The sequence below is a fragment of the Mus musculus genome, chromosome 11 (assembly GCF_000001635.26).
Source record: "Mus musculus strain C57BL/6J chromosome 11, GRCm38.p6 C57BL/6J".
NCBI classification, from domain to species: domain Eukaryota; kingdom Metazoa; phylum Chordata; class Mammalia; order Rodentia; family Muridae; genus Mus; species Mus musculus.
Window position 1 is genome coordinate 23,484,375 of NC_000077.6, and position 15,524 is coordinate 23,499,898.

A 15,524-nucleotide genomic window follows, 5' to 3' on the forward strand; every position below is an offset into this window, starting at 1 on the left:
TCTCATACCCTTATTTTCTTATTGAGAACAGGAACATTTTAGCTAAAACCAAATAGAACAGAAAAGGCTACCTTACCCACTTTAAGCTTCAAAGAGTCAACTCCTAGCCAGGTATGGTATGCATCCCTGTAACTGCAACCCAGCACATGCTGGAGCAGGAGAGTCATAGACTCAAGGTTAGCCTGGGCTACATAACAGGATCCCACCTCAGGGGGGGGGAAAGTAAAGTTCTTAAAGCTGGCCTATAAATAAATAAGTAATCTGGAAGGCAGATTAATCTAATGTAACGTTTGTCTCATGCTTTGCATCTGGCCTAGAGCCTTTTCTATATAAAACTCTTTAGTGCCCTGTACTTGATGAAGCACTGCCCCTTTCTCCTATGGGCAGTGGTGGAGACATCTCTTTACATGGTCAAACTACAAGACTGTATATCACATCACCTGTTCCTGGAGAATGTTAGTTTCTCTCTTTCTTTCCTTCCTTCCCTTCCCTCCCTTCCTTCCTTCCTTCCTTCCTTCCTTCCTTTCTTTTTTTTTTGGTTTTTCGAGACAGGGTTTCTCTGTGTAGCCCTGGCTATCCCGGAACTCACTCTGTAGACCAGGCTGGCCTCTCGAACTCAGAAATCCACCTGCCTCTGCCTCCCAAGTGCTGGAATTAAAGGTGTGTGCCACCACTGCCTGGGAGAATGTTATTTTCTATAGTAGTGTTTATTATAACTACTAAGCAAACGTTGGAACTATTACTACGAGTGTTAGTTACAGGGACGTGTGTTACGAATCTTTAGAAGGTATTGAGCCTAATTAGCTAAAGTAATTGGCACACAGAAAATAACTTACTAGTTTATTTTTTGAGTCAGAGTCTCTATTTGTACCTCTCACTGTATTGACCTGACTGGCCTCAAACTCAGATCTTCTAGCCTTTGCCTCAGGAATTCTGGGATTAAGAGTGTGCCACAATGCACTAGTTGACTTGAACTGAGTTGTCTCTTCAGTAAATTGGAGCAGATTTCTGCTTTCCCCTTTCTGCTGCTACTGTTGCTATTTTCATAGATATCAATAGTGGCCTAAATTTTTAAATTTTATATAATTGGGCATTTTACCTACCTACCCTGTGCATACAGTACTCTTAGAGACTAGAAGAGAAGTCTCTGAAACTGGAGAGTTACAGATGATTGTGGCCTGTCCTCTGGATGCCTGGAATTGTGAACCCATGTCCTCTGGCAAAGCAGCCAGTGAAGACTTTTAACTGTGAAGCCATCTCCACAGCCTCCAGCACTAAGGATCTAAAAAAGAGCCTACCCTATTCTATTCTTAAATTCTTGAGTGGCCTTGAACAACTGACTTACTCATTAAAATATGCTGATAAATGCATATATCTAAATTCATGTTTACTTATATAATATGTACCCATATAAATAATGTAGATGGAGTGTCTGTTAAAAGACATACTACTTGTATTTAAGAGTTACCCACATGGATCACAGGGCCCCCAATGGAGGAGCTAGAGAAAGTATCCAAGGAGCTAAAGAGATCTGCAACCCTGTAGGTGCAACAACATTATGAACTAACCAGTACCCTGGAGCTCTTGACTCTAGCTACATATGTATCAAAAGATGGCCTAGTCGGCCATCACTGGAAAGAGAGGCCCATCGGACACACAAACTTTATATGCCCCAGTACAGGGGAACGCCAGGGCCAAAAAAATGAGAATGGGTGGGTAGGGAAGTGGGGGGGGAGGGTATGGGGGACTTTTGGGATAGCATTGGAAATGTCATTGAGGAAAATACGTAATAAAAAAAAAAAAAAAAAAAAAAAAAAGTTCCCCACATGAAAACAGAAAAGCCAGGTTTTAGTAAAATTCCCAAACATTGGGATCCCCAAATTCTATGTGAAACAAATAGAAAAATGAGATCAAATGGTAAACCTTACTTAACTTTCTAGCAAATGTATTTTAATTCTCAGAATTTTTCTTTTCTTGGTATATTTATAGTTTGGTCATCTATTAGTTTATCCATTGGTTGTCCCCTTAAAACATTCGTATCCTATGCCGTAAGGCTTGTTTTTATCCTTGTTAACTCTATGCTGGGTAATAAAGGTACATTTCTTTTAAAGTGTGTGTTGACAGGGCTGTAGGGATGGCCAGTGTTTAGGGCACTGGCTGCTCTTCCAGAGGACCCAAGTTTGATTCCCAGCACCCATGTGGCTGCTAACAACTATCTGCAACTCTAATTAATGGGGTATCTAACACTCTCTTCTGACCTCTGTGGACATGGGATAGACACATATGTATACAGGTGCAGGCAAACACCCACCTACCCACACAACACATGGACTGGGTTTTGCCATTGCCTTCCTCTAGCAAACTGCTATAGATCCACCTGTAACTGAACATCACCCAAAGACCCCCAGCTGCTAACTACAGTGCTTCCTCTCCCCTGCTTTAGTCAGCTATGTCGAAAAACTGCATCAAGCTTCTGTGTGAAGACCCTGTTTTTGCAGAGTACATTAAATGTATCCTAATGGACGAAAGAACTTTTCTAAATAACAATATTGTCTACACATTCATGACACATTTCCTTCTAAAGGTATGTATAGCTCTTCTGAAATGTCATTTCTGCTTAATTGTGTGTGCTTATTGTGTTGGTCTTGAGTTTTAGGATTTGTTTTGTGCATGTACACACTCATGGATGTGAGTTCTTTTCCAGGTTCAAAGTCAAGTGTTCTCAGAAGCAAACTGTGCCAGTTTGATCAGTACCCTTATCACAAACCTGATAAATCAGTATCAAAACCTACAATCTGATTTCACCAACCGAGTTGAAATTTCAAAAGCAAGTGCTGCTTTAAATGGGGTAAGAACTGTGCCAAAAAGATTGAAGCTCACCTTATTTCAACTCTTAGTTGGCCTTTGTATAACTTTGTTGTCATGAGTTTAATTACTATTTTATGGATCATGTATGATGAGAAGCACTGTTTTAATTAAGTGTTGTCACACTTAAAGCACATATTTTCCAGTACTGAGAACGTAAGACTGAGTGAGATACAATATGTTAAGGGTATTGAGACCACTAAGACCTGAGACGGTGGCATATACTTGTAATCCTAGCACTTGAGAGGCAGAGGCAGGAAGATCAGTGGCACTTTGAGACTGGCTTGGTACACGAATTCTAAGCCTGCCAGGGCTAGAGGTCTTAGTCTATAAAAAACAGAATATATATTTTAAACTTGTTATCATTGTATTGTTTTCTATTGATAAGTAATCCAAGCATTCACACTATGATTATAAAGGCAGTTAAAACTAGAGAGTGTTGATTTACATACATTCGCCTATAGACTGGAACATGCCTGGAAATACCGACTGTCATTCAGCACAGCTTCCTTATATCAAGGTGCTTACGAGCCAAAATTGGCTAACAGCAGCCAAACCAAGCTAAGCAGGGAGTTCCTTACTGAGACATCCACCATAACTGACCTAGAGAAACTAACTTCTATGAAATAAAACCCACATTTCTGATGCACCAAGGGAGGTTTAATTTTGAAATTACTATTTAAGTGTAAGCTGCATTATTTGGTTTCTGACTTACGTCTTTACTCTGACCTACTCAACATAGACACACAACAACTGTTATTCAGCAGCACCCCTAACTAACAAGATGTTTATGAGCCACTTGAATCACTCAACTAGTGGAATACCACGTCTTAATGCTGGCTGTAGCGTTACTCCACATTACCAGAGAAACCAAAATAGATTCCTGGGAAATAAACATCTTCATTTAAATGAAGTTTTATCCAAATGTTGCCTTCAGGATTTGAACTCTTCCTATCTGGGTTTTTGTAGGACCTGAGGGCACTTGCTTTGCTCCTGTCAGTACACACTCCCAAACAGTTAAACCCAGCTCTGATCCCAACTCTGCAAGAGCTTTTAAACAAGTGTAGGACTTGTCTGCAGCAGAGAAACTCACTCCAAGAGCAAGAAGCCAAAGAAAGAAAAACTAAAGGTTAGCTGTATCAACTAAGTCTTGCCTGGGATTTGGGCTGAGGGGTGGCTGGGAGGATGAAGACAAGCTTGGAGGTGTGGCATGTTGCTCTTGCCTAGTAGTGCAAGTCCTTAATGTTGACCTCTAACAACAAAATTGTCTTCCCTCATAATCACCCCCAATAGGATTTCAGTGCCCTCTGTTTCAGGTTATTTTATTGTATTTTCCCCCCACAGATGACGAAGGAGCAACTCCTGTTAAAAGACGGCGAGTGAGCAGTGATGAGGAGCACACTGTAGACAGTTGCATTGGTGACATAAAAACAGAGACCAGGGAGGTCCTGACCCCCACTAGCACCTCAGACAATGAGACAAGAGACTCATCGATTATTGACCCAGGGACAGAGCAAGATCTTCCGTCTCCTGAAAACAGCTCTGTCAAAGAGTATCGAATGGAAGGCCCATCTTCATTTTCAGAAGATGGTTCACATATCCGGTCACAGCATGCAGAGGAACAGTCTAACAATGGCAGGTTTGACGACTGTAAAGAGTTTAAAGACCACTGTTCCAAGGATACTACACTAGCTGAAGATGAATCCGAATTCCCTTCAACGTCCATCTCCGCAGTTCTGTCTGACTTAGCTGATCTGAGAAGCTGTGATGGTCAAGCTTTGTCCTCCCAGGACCCTGAAGCTGCTGTGTCCCTCAGTTGTGGCCATTCCAGAGGCCTCATTAGTCATATGCAGCAACACGACATTTTAGATACCCTGTGTAGGACCATTGAATCAACAATCCATGTGGTCACAAGGATATCTGGCAAAGGAAACCAAGCTGCTTCTTGACATTAGACGTGGCATGTCTATTCTCACGTGCCCTCCCCTATGCTGTTTGTCAAGTTTGCTCCTTTGTTTTGTGCTTCAGTTTGTCCAGTGCTCTCTGCTTGAATGGCAAGATAGATTTATAGGCTTCAATTCTTGGTCAGGCAGAATTCCAGATGAAAAAAAAAATGTGCATCTTCTGTATACTTTCTAAAGGGCAATCAGATAATGGATATGTTTTATGTAATTAAGAGTTCACTGTAGTGGCTTTCATTTAATATGGCTTTCTGGGAGAAGCAGGGCTCTGACCCTGTATGATGTAATTTAAACTTACAGCATTTTTACTGTGTATAATATGGTGTCCTCTGTGCCAGTTTTGTACCTTAAAATAAGAGAGGCAGATTGCCTCTGATCGCTGTGGTTCTTATTATCAAAATTAAGTTTACTTGTATACGGAACAACCACAAGAAATTTGATTCTGTAAAGAATCCTCTTTAGCTGTGGCCTGGCAGTATATAAATGGTGCTTTATTTAACAGAATACCTGTGGAGGAAATAAAGCACACTTGATGTAAAAATAATGGTTTTATTTTTATTGACATGACTGCTGTTCTGTGTACTTATAAACTGACTGTGATCACTTTTCCTTTGTTACATAAGTCGTTTGTTTCTTCAAATGACAGCAGTAAGGAGACTGAAAGGGAACCACGTGGCCTTTCTGCTATTTGAGAAGTCCTCTTGCATCCAAAACAGTTAATTTACCATACAGATGTCTCATCCCTCCAATCCCGAAGTGTGTGGCTATTTGGAAGACATCAAGGAGAGCCAGAGAAGTGTAACAGAATGCAGCCACCTAGCCCTCACAGCAACACTCTGGAAACACCTTGGAAACTGGCTTAGAATAAAGGAATAGTATAGCATGCCATTTATTTGTCTTAAGCTTAAATCAATTGTAGCAATCAAGTAGCAGCCTATGACCAGCCTTAGCTCAGCCTACCTACTTATCTCAGAGGAACACCCATGGAAGGTGAGATATGACACCCGATTTCACTCAATGCAGCATCTAGAATATTTCAAACAATGCTTTTAAATTGTGTTGTTTCATGAATTTCATCCAATACAAAATAAATTAAGGGCCTTGAGGGAAAGGACTTTTTAAGGAAGAAAAAAAGAGGTGAGTAAACAGGACAGGTTTCTATTTTAAAAAGGATGTCCTTATAAAAACCTAACTAATTCAAGCATTCTGGGCGGTAAGCTCAAGTAAACCTTTTATTTCTTCGAAGTGCTGCTTCTGCCAACAGAATTTCATATTTTCCTCTTTACAGACAGGAACTCCCTTGCAGTCCAATTGTAATTCCGTTTGCCCTGGAGCAGGCACAAAATTCAGTTCAACTGTTGCATAGTGTTCTGGGGAAAAAACCAAGAGCTTTATTATGACATCAGGAAGAAGAAACTGTGGCAAGCTTCAGTGTGTTGGCTTCCATATATAACTGAATAGAACATACCTTCTGGCCAGTTCCTACATCTCCATTTCATGATGATTTTCCTATTTGTTACCTGGAGAACAAAGGAGACATTCCACTGAAAATGTTGAAATTGCACAGTACAATAGAAGAAAACCGTTTTCAAGCTAAACTCTTAAGTACTGGAACCAACAAACAGCATTGTAATCCTGTCTTCCAGCTTACATGCCAATATCCTTAGGAGCATTAATATAGACAAAGTACACAGTATCGAACATTTTTCTTTTGTTCTACAAGGAACTTTAAAGCATTTTATTGTTCATGCTCATGTTAAGAATAACATGAGTGAAAAGAACATTACCTCAGCTCACCATGTAGCTGCTTACCAGTTCCACATATTCTCCACTGATGTTCCCGTCAAACATCTGGAATTTCCCTCCCCTTTCAGCTTCTAATACAGCAGGAGATTTGGAGAATTTTTGCACCAACTAGCCAAACAAAACAGACACATTATTGCAACATATGTCACTCTCTGCATGTGGTGAGGACCACATCAGGATCTTATGTGGCAGATGAGCATTTCGCCAATGATGTAGTTGAGCTTTGTTTAAATTTTGTTGGACATAATAACTTTTGCTAACAAGAAGTATAATGCAAAGCTTTCTTCTTTATAGAGCAAAAGCTATCCAACTGCTAATACAAGCCAACCATCATTGCCCCCTGAAGTTACTCAGAAGGTATCCCTGGATTTTCATCACCAGTATCCTTGCTTCTATCAGAAACTGCCTCTGTTCTTTGTGGTGTCTCCTCAAACCACATTTGGTAGAGTAGTTTAAGGTGTTACTTACTTCTTTTACAGTGAAGATACTGTACAGCTGTTCTACTGTCGTGTCAAACAGCTCTGTCAAGTGCAAAGCTACTGTGGGAATCCTCACACCCAGTGCCACTGGAGAAGCCTGCATCTCAGAAAGACATTCAAGATGGTGAGCAAACCCAAAAAGAATGATAGGAGAACAGCATGGAAGGTCTCTCCTCACCAATGCTTGTTCCTATGAGCACTCTACCTCTATTTCATTCCTAGGCTATAGCTAAATACCTCTAATCTATTCATAGGACCCAGAGCATGACCTCAGGGTGAACAATTACCAATCCTAAGTAAGAATTGCACGCACACTTCCCATTCCCCAATTCTAAGAAGATGGACACTCTCCCAATGCCAAGGCTAAAGTAGAACATTCTTTCATCACAATATATGACCTTCAAAGTCACCAGCTTTTCCTGGTTATGATGGCTTCACACATCTGAAGCAGGAAGATCACCATGAATCTAAGGCCATGACTTAATAGTTTTGATGAAGCGCTGGTATTTCTGCAAGGCCCAGTTATGCTCTCACCCATCAAGAACTGGAGCCCTAGGCTAGAGGTAATTGGAATCATGCTTAGCATGTACTAGCCTGCATGTTCGGCACATTGTGTCATTTCTACAAAAACACATCAACACCCTTTCCTTACCTACAACCCAAGTTCATCAAAAGCCTGTGGAGCAGCTCAGTAAGGACGTGCTCCCTCAGTGCAACCACACAGGCTCATACCTGCAGCTTGTTTTCATTCAGTTTCCTCTGAAGAGTCAGTTCCTGGGTTGCTACAGCTTTTGTTGGTAAGATCATTCCTGTTGTAAATTCTGTAAGGAAACAAAAACGTTGTTAACATACTTTCTTTTATCTAAACTGGCATTTATAAAAACATTTTGAGGCCTTGAAAATAACTGTTTTTACATATATTGCTGATACTTATTAACAAAGGCCTTTCTTTACCACAGTCATCTAAAATGCAAATTTTCCACCAGTTCTTTCTAAATAGCTAGGTTGTACTTGATTACTACTAATAGCTTATGGTCCTTACCTCTTGTCAGAACTCTGCTTCCCCTCTCACAAAGCTTACTCTCACTGTCTTCACAGAAAGAGTGCTGGCCTCAAGCCTGTGTGCCAATACCTGGACACTCAACCGAGCAAGCTTTTAAGGATAAGTTGCAGAAAAGTGCTGTTGGCCACTCTACCCAGCTGTCACCTCTAATTTGGGAAAATGACAATAGCTTTTCATAATCACTTCCATACAGTATAGGGACTGTCTAGGTGCTATCAATACCTTTCATCCATACATTCATTCACTCGGCAAAGATTTATTAAGCACCTACTATGTGTCAGGCATTGTGCTAGATGCTGGAGATACAGCAGTGAACAAGACAGACACCTTCCATGCCCTCATGGAGCTTATAGTCTAGCAGGGAAGACAGACATTAAACAAGTAATTACACAAAAACTGTTCCATTCCAAGGATTGGGGTGTATAGGGTTTTTTGTTTTGAACAAAGTCTTACTATGTAACCCAGACTAGCAACAGTCTTCCTACCCCAGCTTCTCAAGTGCTGGGACTATAAGAGTGCCACCATGCCCAGCTTACTGACGGTTGGCAAACTGGTCCATGTGATCACTTATTATTGTCTTACCCACAACTAGCTTTTAACACCCGGACTACAACTTGTTCTGCAGTTAAAGATGTTTCAGGAGGCTGACTTGGGAAATCCAGCCCTGTGTAGAGCGTAACTTGGGTAAATAGCAAGGGACCCTGTGGTTCACAAGGGCTGCCGCCTTTACCCGTCTTGAGTGCCTTCAGGTACTCTCCAAGGGCCTCCCTGACCTTGGCGGTGCCTGTCGTTCTCATGAGATCCTTCAGTATTTCCCCATCTCCTTTCTTTTTACTCACGTTCACCTACAAATCAGAAAAATAAAAACCTAAGAAAAAACTGGTTAAATGTATTCTTAAAACACTGGATCCTATTGGTAACTGGATGGCAGAGGGAGAGAGTGGTTCAGAGACGTAGGCTGCTTCACAGTTGCAGAGGATCTAAGATCTTAAAACGTTTTGAGGATGGAATATAAAATGAACCATTTCATTTACCTTTGAAGTTGTGTGTATAAGCACAGGAGTTAAATAGCTTGTGGCTTTATCTAGAGATGGTCTGGTATGGCAGCCAGTATCCACCTGTGGCTAAGCATTTATGAGGTATATGATCTGAACTATGCTGTACACACAGAAGACTCCAAAGACTAAATACCAAGAAAAAGTAAAGTACCTCATCAATAACTTGTGAACTGCATGCTAAACTCATATTTACTCTCCCCTGGATTAAAAGTTTTTAATTACTTACCTGGTTTTTAATGTGGATACTAGAGAATTTTAAATTGCAGTATGTGGGTGGCATTTATACTGAATAATGCTGGTCTACAAACCTGAAGCTTCTAACCAAGAAGTTCCCGCATAACCTGGACTTGAATTATATACTCTCGGTAGAGAGGTAAATCATTTGGGAGAGGAAAAATGGATGAGAGCAACAGAAATGAAGAGACAGGGATGTATCAAGTGGTTTGCTATCCTTTTTTTCTCTCGGTTTTTCGAGACAGGGTTTCTCTGTGTAGCCCTAGCTGTCCTGGAACTCACTCTGTAGACCAGGCTGTCCTCGAACTCAGAAATCCGCCTGCCTCTGTCTCCTTGAGTGCTGGGATTAAAGGCGTGCGCCACCACGCCCGGCTGGTGCTAGTCTCAAACTATTGCAGGTCCCAGTAATTCTGCGCTGAACTGCGCCTAAGTCTGGCATCTGCTCTGCTAGATTCTACTGCAGCATACTTTAGATCTGTTTAATATGCCACCAGAAAGCTGCACTTCTCATGAGCGCTGTGGGGAACAGCAGCACCAGAGTACAACAAGCTAAGTCTGAAGGTATGAGACATGACCTCAGTGACCTTCAGTAAAGGCAAGACCTCAGAAATGCTGCTTGCTCTATGTTAGACTTTGGCTAGACTGTCTAGATTTGGGATTACAGGTGCTGTACAATGGTCCTGAATCCCAGAGGCAATTCGAAGAGGCAAGACAGGCATAAAGAAGTGATGAGATGAATCCAAAAAGGACACCTAAAGGCTGAGAACTGTCCCCATTAAGGGGAAACAAACAGTCTAATTCAGTAAGCCATGCACATGGCTCAAGCACTTCCCAGCACATGCCTTGTCACATTTAACCTGAAAGCATCGATGAACTAACTGCACAGGTAAGAGCTAGGCTGCCTGCTGTCACTCCCCTGCCCAGGTACTATACTTGGTCCTGGGAGTCTGAAGTTTCCTAGGACTTCCTCCTTTTCCACACCTCTGCTCCATCTCTCAGACACCCACAGTGTATAACACAGTGGCAGACAACCCCCATAATTCACAACTTCCACAGGACCAATCTAATGAGCAGTTTGCAAATGTCCAACACCTATAGCTGAAGCTTAACCAGAGAACAGGAGAGCACCAGCAGATACCTCAGTGTCATTGATTTCGTTTTCTTCAGAAAGGCTGGGTATTTCAATAAGTCCCTTGTGTTTTGCACCAGATTCTTTAACTGTACCTAAAATAAGCAAAGTGGATCCAATTAATAACTGGTTTATGCAAAAGACCTCTGCTTGAATGAATAGCCCATATGTGGCCTCACTCCCCTTTCAGGGTTATGACCACATCAGAGACCAACCAAGACAGGGACCAGCCAACATGGTACACAACACACCTATCCCCTTTCAGTATACTCATCTAGGGCCAGGGGGAGTATTTAAAATAGTTTTGATTAAAATGCGTACGGGGCACACCGGCAGGACCATGCAACTGGAACAATATTCAGATGCATCCACATTGAGATACTCTGGCATCATCTAAAGCAGCTCACTGCTACAAAATAAGGTGAGGCTCCAGAAGTGCTACTCTGGCTAAATTCAATGAAGGGAATGGTTGTAGGAGACAGGTGTGCTAAAATGCAAAGGTCAGCTCTGGATCTCCATTCACCTCTGCAACTTGAGATGTCAAGGAGTGAAACAAGCTGATGGGGTCATTAGGACCAGCAGCAACCACAGAGAAAGTGAGGGCAATGCAAGAGTCAGGCGTGATGCTGCTTACACGCACGTGCATTAACCTAGAGCCCTCTGCACACTAGGCAAGCATTCAGATGCTGAGCTACATCCCAAGCTCTTAGCTTTCTTGTGAAATGGGATCTTTTTATTGTGGCCCAAGCTAGTCTTAACTTGCAGGGAACTTAGTAGGACTGCTTTGATGTTTGACACCTCCCTGACTCAGAGGCCAAGGAAGGCTCAGTGAGCTTCATCTTAACAAACTACACAGAAAGTAGCCAACTCTAGGCAGACACCCGAGTTCTTAACACAATACGGTCGGTCTTCCATACCCACATCTCTCCTTGTTCTCTCCCTTTCCCTATGATTGACCTTTGGTCATGTCAACAAGTATTGAACCATAAGCTAAGTACCACGTGTCTTGGTAAAGTCAAGACAACTATGAACAAAAAGGTCCATCAACAGGTAAAGAGATAAAATGTGCTCTGTCCACACAATGCACATAAAAACAGCATAAAGTACTAAAACATGGTACAAGGTGGAATGAAAGCAGAGAGTTTTATGTATGACAGGATTCTATCTATATGGATTGTCCAAAGAACCCAATCTTAGGATAAAGTCCCCAAGGGAGGGCTGACAAGATGGCTCAATGGATAAGGAACTTACTGCTGGGGCCTAGTGACTTGAATTAAATTCCTGTGTCCTTGCACCTCACATGCCCACCATGGCACACATGCCCACACACATAATAGAATTAAGACAACAAAGATAAGCTAGCAAGAGGCAAAAGCACTTGCTACCAACCAACTCTGCCTTCTACACGTGCTACGACACCCAAGTATGTGCGCACACACACAGAAATAATTTTTTAAGTTTTGAAATAATTAAACATTTTTAAGGGAAGCAGGCATCTGTGGAGGAAGGGTGGCAGGTGGCAGCTGCATTAAGGCCCTAGTCACAGATGCTGGTAAAAGGGCTTAACTGAGAAAGAACTGCCCCTCAGGCATCTAGAGTAGTGAAGTGCAGCTTTCAGAACATAGCAACACCAAGCACATCCGAACATCAGCTACTGCTACTAAACGTTAAGACTGTACACAGGGTGTCCCCAACCTGCCTCTTGCCAGGACCCCCATTACCTTTCCAGGCCAGCTTGATGTTCCACTCATAGAAGAAAATAAGCTTCCCTTTGCGGCTGTTACATGAAGCCTCACCTTCCACCTGTTTCAACTCACTGATCTCACATCGGCCAGCCTCATTCTCCATAGCAATGCCAACCAGGAGCTCTCGGAGCTTCCCCTTGGACCAAATGGTGGCATCCCGCTCTGTCCTGCCAGAGAATAGAAAGACAGGTGAATGGCCCAGCTGGTCTCCATCTGAGCAGCCAGGATGCCATCCAAACCCAGACCAGGTGAGTCCTGGTATTCAAGCAGCCTCCAACTCGCAAATGTGCTTCTCTGACGAGGTTTCTACTAGGTATCTTCTAAGCCTGTTGCTCAGTTTCTTAAGACACTATTATTCACCATATAATAATGGGTAATCTTAAAAACAATGGCCCCGGGGAAAAGGGTCCAGCAATCTCCACCCCAGGAAATGGATTGGCTAAGCTGCGGCCACCTGTAACGGTGGTAGTCATTTAAATAGCCTTAACCACAATATCAGTTATCTGGCATTTCCATATTTATCTTATGCATTCTCTCTAATGTTCTCATCTAAGGGGACAAAGAGCAGCCTGAGACGTCAGTGTCCTAATCATAGAATCCAGCCTAGAACATAATTCTTTCAGGACAGCTAAGTCATCTTATGGTGCAGTCTGGGCTCTGCTTCCCTCAGCTTTCCCCAATGCCCGCCAAAGAGGCAGACATCTCCCGGTATTCCTGAGACACAAAGGGGGGCAGATAACTAGTGCAAACTGAGACAAAGCAAAGAAAGTGAGATCCAAGTCCCTGCCTTCCTACTGCACACGGACACAGCACCGTCGGCGCACGCACGCGCACTACGCATCTCAAGGCCGAGGATGGCTGGGTGAGGGGCGACCGAGGCACAGCTGTCCGGTAGGGTGAGACAGAAGTCCCTTCTGGAGCTCGCCCAACTTCAGGAGGAGCCTGAAGCCGTAGGACCAGCGCAGTTAGGAACCGTCTCCCGCCACGGGCAGCCGTGCTGCGGCGCCGCGCGGCCCTCCCAGGAGCCCGCCCGCCTGCTCGCGCCCGGGGCCCACCGCACCAGTGCCAGTTGTTCACGTTGGTCCCGTCCTCCCGCTCCTCCACGATCCAGCGCGGGTCCCCCTGGCCCCACTTGGCCATGGCGGCGCTGACGACGACGGCCCTGGTAGCGGGAGCGCGCGGGTTTCCGGCCAGAAGGTCTGTGAGCCGATCGCCCGCAGCTCCCAGAAAGTGCCAGAAGTCCCCGCCCCGGGCCGCCCCGGCCACAGCCTGCCCCGCCCCCCGCTGTCCGCTCCCCGCAGCCAGCTCCACCCCACATCGACTCTGCCCCAAGCCCGGTTACGCCCCCAATATGCCACACCTCTGGGCGCCGCCCTCTGCAGGCTTCTCCCCCACCCCACCCCCGACTTCGCCCCGCCTCTCTGCCCTAAGACCCCGCCCTATGCCTCCTGGCGCTGTCTTCTGCTAGGCTCCTCCCCGACTTCGCCCCGCCCCCCGGTCCTAAGGCTCCGCCCTGGCCCTAGCCCTCCGCTTTGTAACCCCTGGTTCGCCTTGTTCTTGCCGCTGGCTCCTGCTGCCCAGCGAGGCTTCTGGCCAGGGCTTTCTACGAACGACCGAGACTCCGCCCAGGGCTCGTACCAGAGCGGGTTGTCCATTTTCTGAGGCCCTTGGGATGGGAGCTGCGCAGGTCCCTAAGCAGAGGCCCGCGAGGGTTTACTGAAAGAATGCTTTTTTTTTTTCCATGCAGTGATCCTCTAGAGACAAAAGATCGTGCTTGCAAGTGCCTGGGATTGTGGATACAGTTACAATAAGGGTTTATTAATTCTTTCCATCGTTTTTCACCTTCTAGCAAAAACTGAAGCCACCATCTGGAAAGTGTTTCTTAGGAGATTATTTTAACAAATAAAATAGGTAGTTCAATGGGAGATGGGGAAGGACCTGGCTGCTCTGTGCACTTGCCATTCAGTGGTCTGCTTATCAGCAAAACAAGCTGAAAGGGCTATGGTGTTTATTGGAGCTATTGCATTTCGATGTGTTCTTCGAGAAGTTACATCATTCAAACTGCTGAAGCAATGCTGTGACCCCCCCCCCCAAATCAAACGGCATTGTTAGTTCAACTGATCATACCAAAGGCACAGCTGACAGAAGGCAAGACTCTAGCGATGATTGGCGTGTACTTTGTGTGCCTACTTTTCATCCAGTTCTTCTGTTTGCTCCTGATAAAACATTTCATGATAAGATTTAGATATGTTCATTTGAACCTGACAGAAAATAAGACTTCTGAGGGTAGAAGCTGCTACAATCACTAAAATGTATAAATACCAAAATATACAAGAACTACTCCCAGTAGAAATAAATTTACTGGAATGTAACTCGATTGTGAGTCTAGGAGACCAATGGACCCTGAAGCACTCTTCAGATCTGCGATTTAAAAATGACCTCCAATAAGACATTGCAAAAATGGGAAAGAAACAATGGAAAAAGTAAAAGAGTGGGGAAGGTGGCCCCGAAAGAAACTGTCCTAGAAAAAGTACTGGGTCAATAGCTAGTGAACAAAACCATGGTGTTCCCACACCCCCTGGGGGGGGCATTTATAGACCATAACAATAATTGAGACATTTAAGCAATTTCAGATGTCCAAAGTTAATTGAAGCTTTCTTTAATTTTCAAGAAATGATAAAACAATGGAAAAAGAAAATCCTTGCCTGGCAGTGAGTCTGAAGACAGCTGATCAAAGGGGAAGAAGTCCAGCCACAGATGGAAGAGAGATGACCTGGACAGTGGGCTGCAGTGGGAAGGAAGCCATGATTTCAGGACATGAAAAGTGGAGTCACACGAGGCTCACTGGGTGCTGGTGGGAGGCAGAGGGGTGTACCCTTAAACTGTAATTGTTTGGTGTAAACAGACTGAATTTGTGTCCTTCTCCAAAACATGGGCTTGATAATTGTGCTTTTAGTTTTTTTTTTTTTTTGGTTTTTCAAGACAGGGTTTCTCTGTGTAGTCCTGGCTGACCTGGAACTCACTCTGTAGACCAAGCCGGCCTCAAACTCAGAAATCTGCCTGCCTCTGCCTCCTGAGTGCTGGGATTAAAGGCGTGCGCCACCACGCCAGGCGCTTTTAGATTCTTTGTTTCGTCTATTATTGTGAGTTTGTTCACACTCATCCACAGTCCACAGTTGAGGTG

The 15,524-nt window shown here is 43.9% G+C and overlaps 2 protein-coding genes and 1 long non-coding RNA gene across 18 annotated transcripts in view; 2 read left to right on the forward strand and 1 right to left on the reverse strand.

Moving 5' to 3' along the window:
• Positions 1-6,186, forward strand: part of Usp34 (ubiquitin specific peptidase 34) — a 187,376-nt gene extending 181,190 nt beyond the window's left edge. For 3 of the 7 annotated variants that reach the window (XM_006514565.2, XM_006514567.2, XM_017314317.2), the window contains 4 exons: positions 2,444-2,584; positions 2,705-2,848; positions 3,835-3,994; positions 4,210-5,367. In XM_006514565.2, the coding sequence (XP_006514628.1) occupies positions 2,444-2,584; positions 2,705-2,848; positions 3,835-3,994; positions 4,210-4,814 (1,050 nt within the window). In that variant the 3' untranslated portion in view covers positions 4,815-5,367. Of the gene's footprint in view, positions 1-2,443; positions 2,585-2,704; positions 2,849-3,834; positions 3,995-4,209 lie in introns of all 7 variants that reach the window. The other 4 variants (XM_006514566.3, XM_030245632.1, XM_030245633.1 and 1 more) reach the window with 2 other exon arrangements.
• Ahsa2 (AHA1, activator of heat shock protein ATPase 2) lies at positions 3,508-13,671 on the reverse strand. Of its 9 annotated transcripts, none has more exons than XR_003949450.1 (10): positions 13,401-13,660; positions 12,317-12,507; positions 10,605-10,690; positions 8,905-9,019; positions 8,446-8,528; positions 7,844-7,932; positions 7,101-7,208; positions 6,639-6,740; positions 6,295-6,346; positions 5,362-6,196 (listed from the first exon to the last, which is right to left on the reverse strand). XR_003949450.1 is itself a non-coding variant. In XM_030246029.1 (10 exons), exons 6-10 carry the CDS (start codon positions 7,916-7,918, stop codon positions 6,024-6,026), a joined length of 510 nt encoding a protein of 169 aa, XP_030101889.1. In that variant the 5' UTR covers positions 7,919-7,932; positions 8,446-8,528; positions 8,905-9,019; positions 10,605-10,690; positions 12,317-12,502; positions 13,401-13,636; the 3' UTR covers positions 5,362-6,023. The 9 variants fall into 9 exon arrangements, 6 of the variants coding, with proteins under 6 accessions (NP_001277583.1, NP_765979.3, NP_001277584.1 ...); XM_030246029.1 differs by having other exon boundaries at positions 12,317-12,502; positions 13,401-13,636; NM_001290654.1 differs by lacking the exon at positions 8,446-8,528 and having other exon boundaries at positions 3,508-6,196; positions 12,317-12,502; positions 13,401-13,665.
• 1700030C12Rik (RIKEN cDNA 1700030C12 gene) lies at positions 13,387-15,289 on the forward strand. Of its 2 annotated transcripts, NR_166706.1 has the most exons (3): positions 13,387-13,537; positions 14,088-14,211; positions 15,012-15,289. It is a non-coding gene; the product is annotated as an RIKEN cDNA 1700030C12 gene (long non-coding RNA). The 2 variants fall into 2 exon arrangements; NR_166705.1 differs by having other exon boundaries at positions 14,088-15,289.
• The last annotated feature ends 235 nt before the right edge of the window (positions 15,290-15,524 follow it).

Bases quoted from the DNA above. Each gene is read 5' to 3' on its own strand.
- Ahsa2 (NM_172391.4), bottom strand. From the start codon at position 13,480: ATGGCCAAGTGGGGCCAGGGGGACCCGCGCTGGATCGTGGAGGAGCGG. The intron at 9,020-10,604 runs GTATCTGCTGGT...TCTGATTTGTAG, and splicing joins ACGAAATCAATGACACTGAG to GTGAACGTGAGTAAAAAGAA. The intron at 7,933-8,904 runs GTAAAGGCGGCA...GTTTCCTTACAG, and splicing joins CCTGAAGGCACTCAAGACGG to AATTTACAACAGGAATGATC.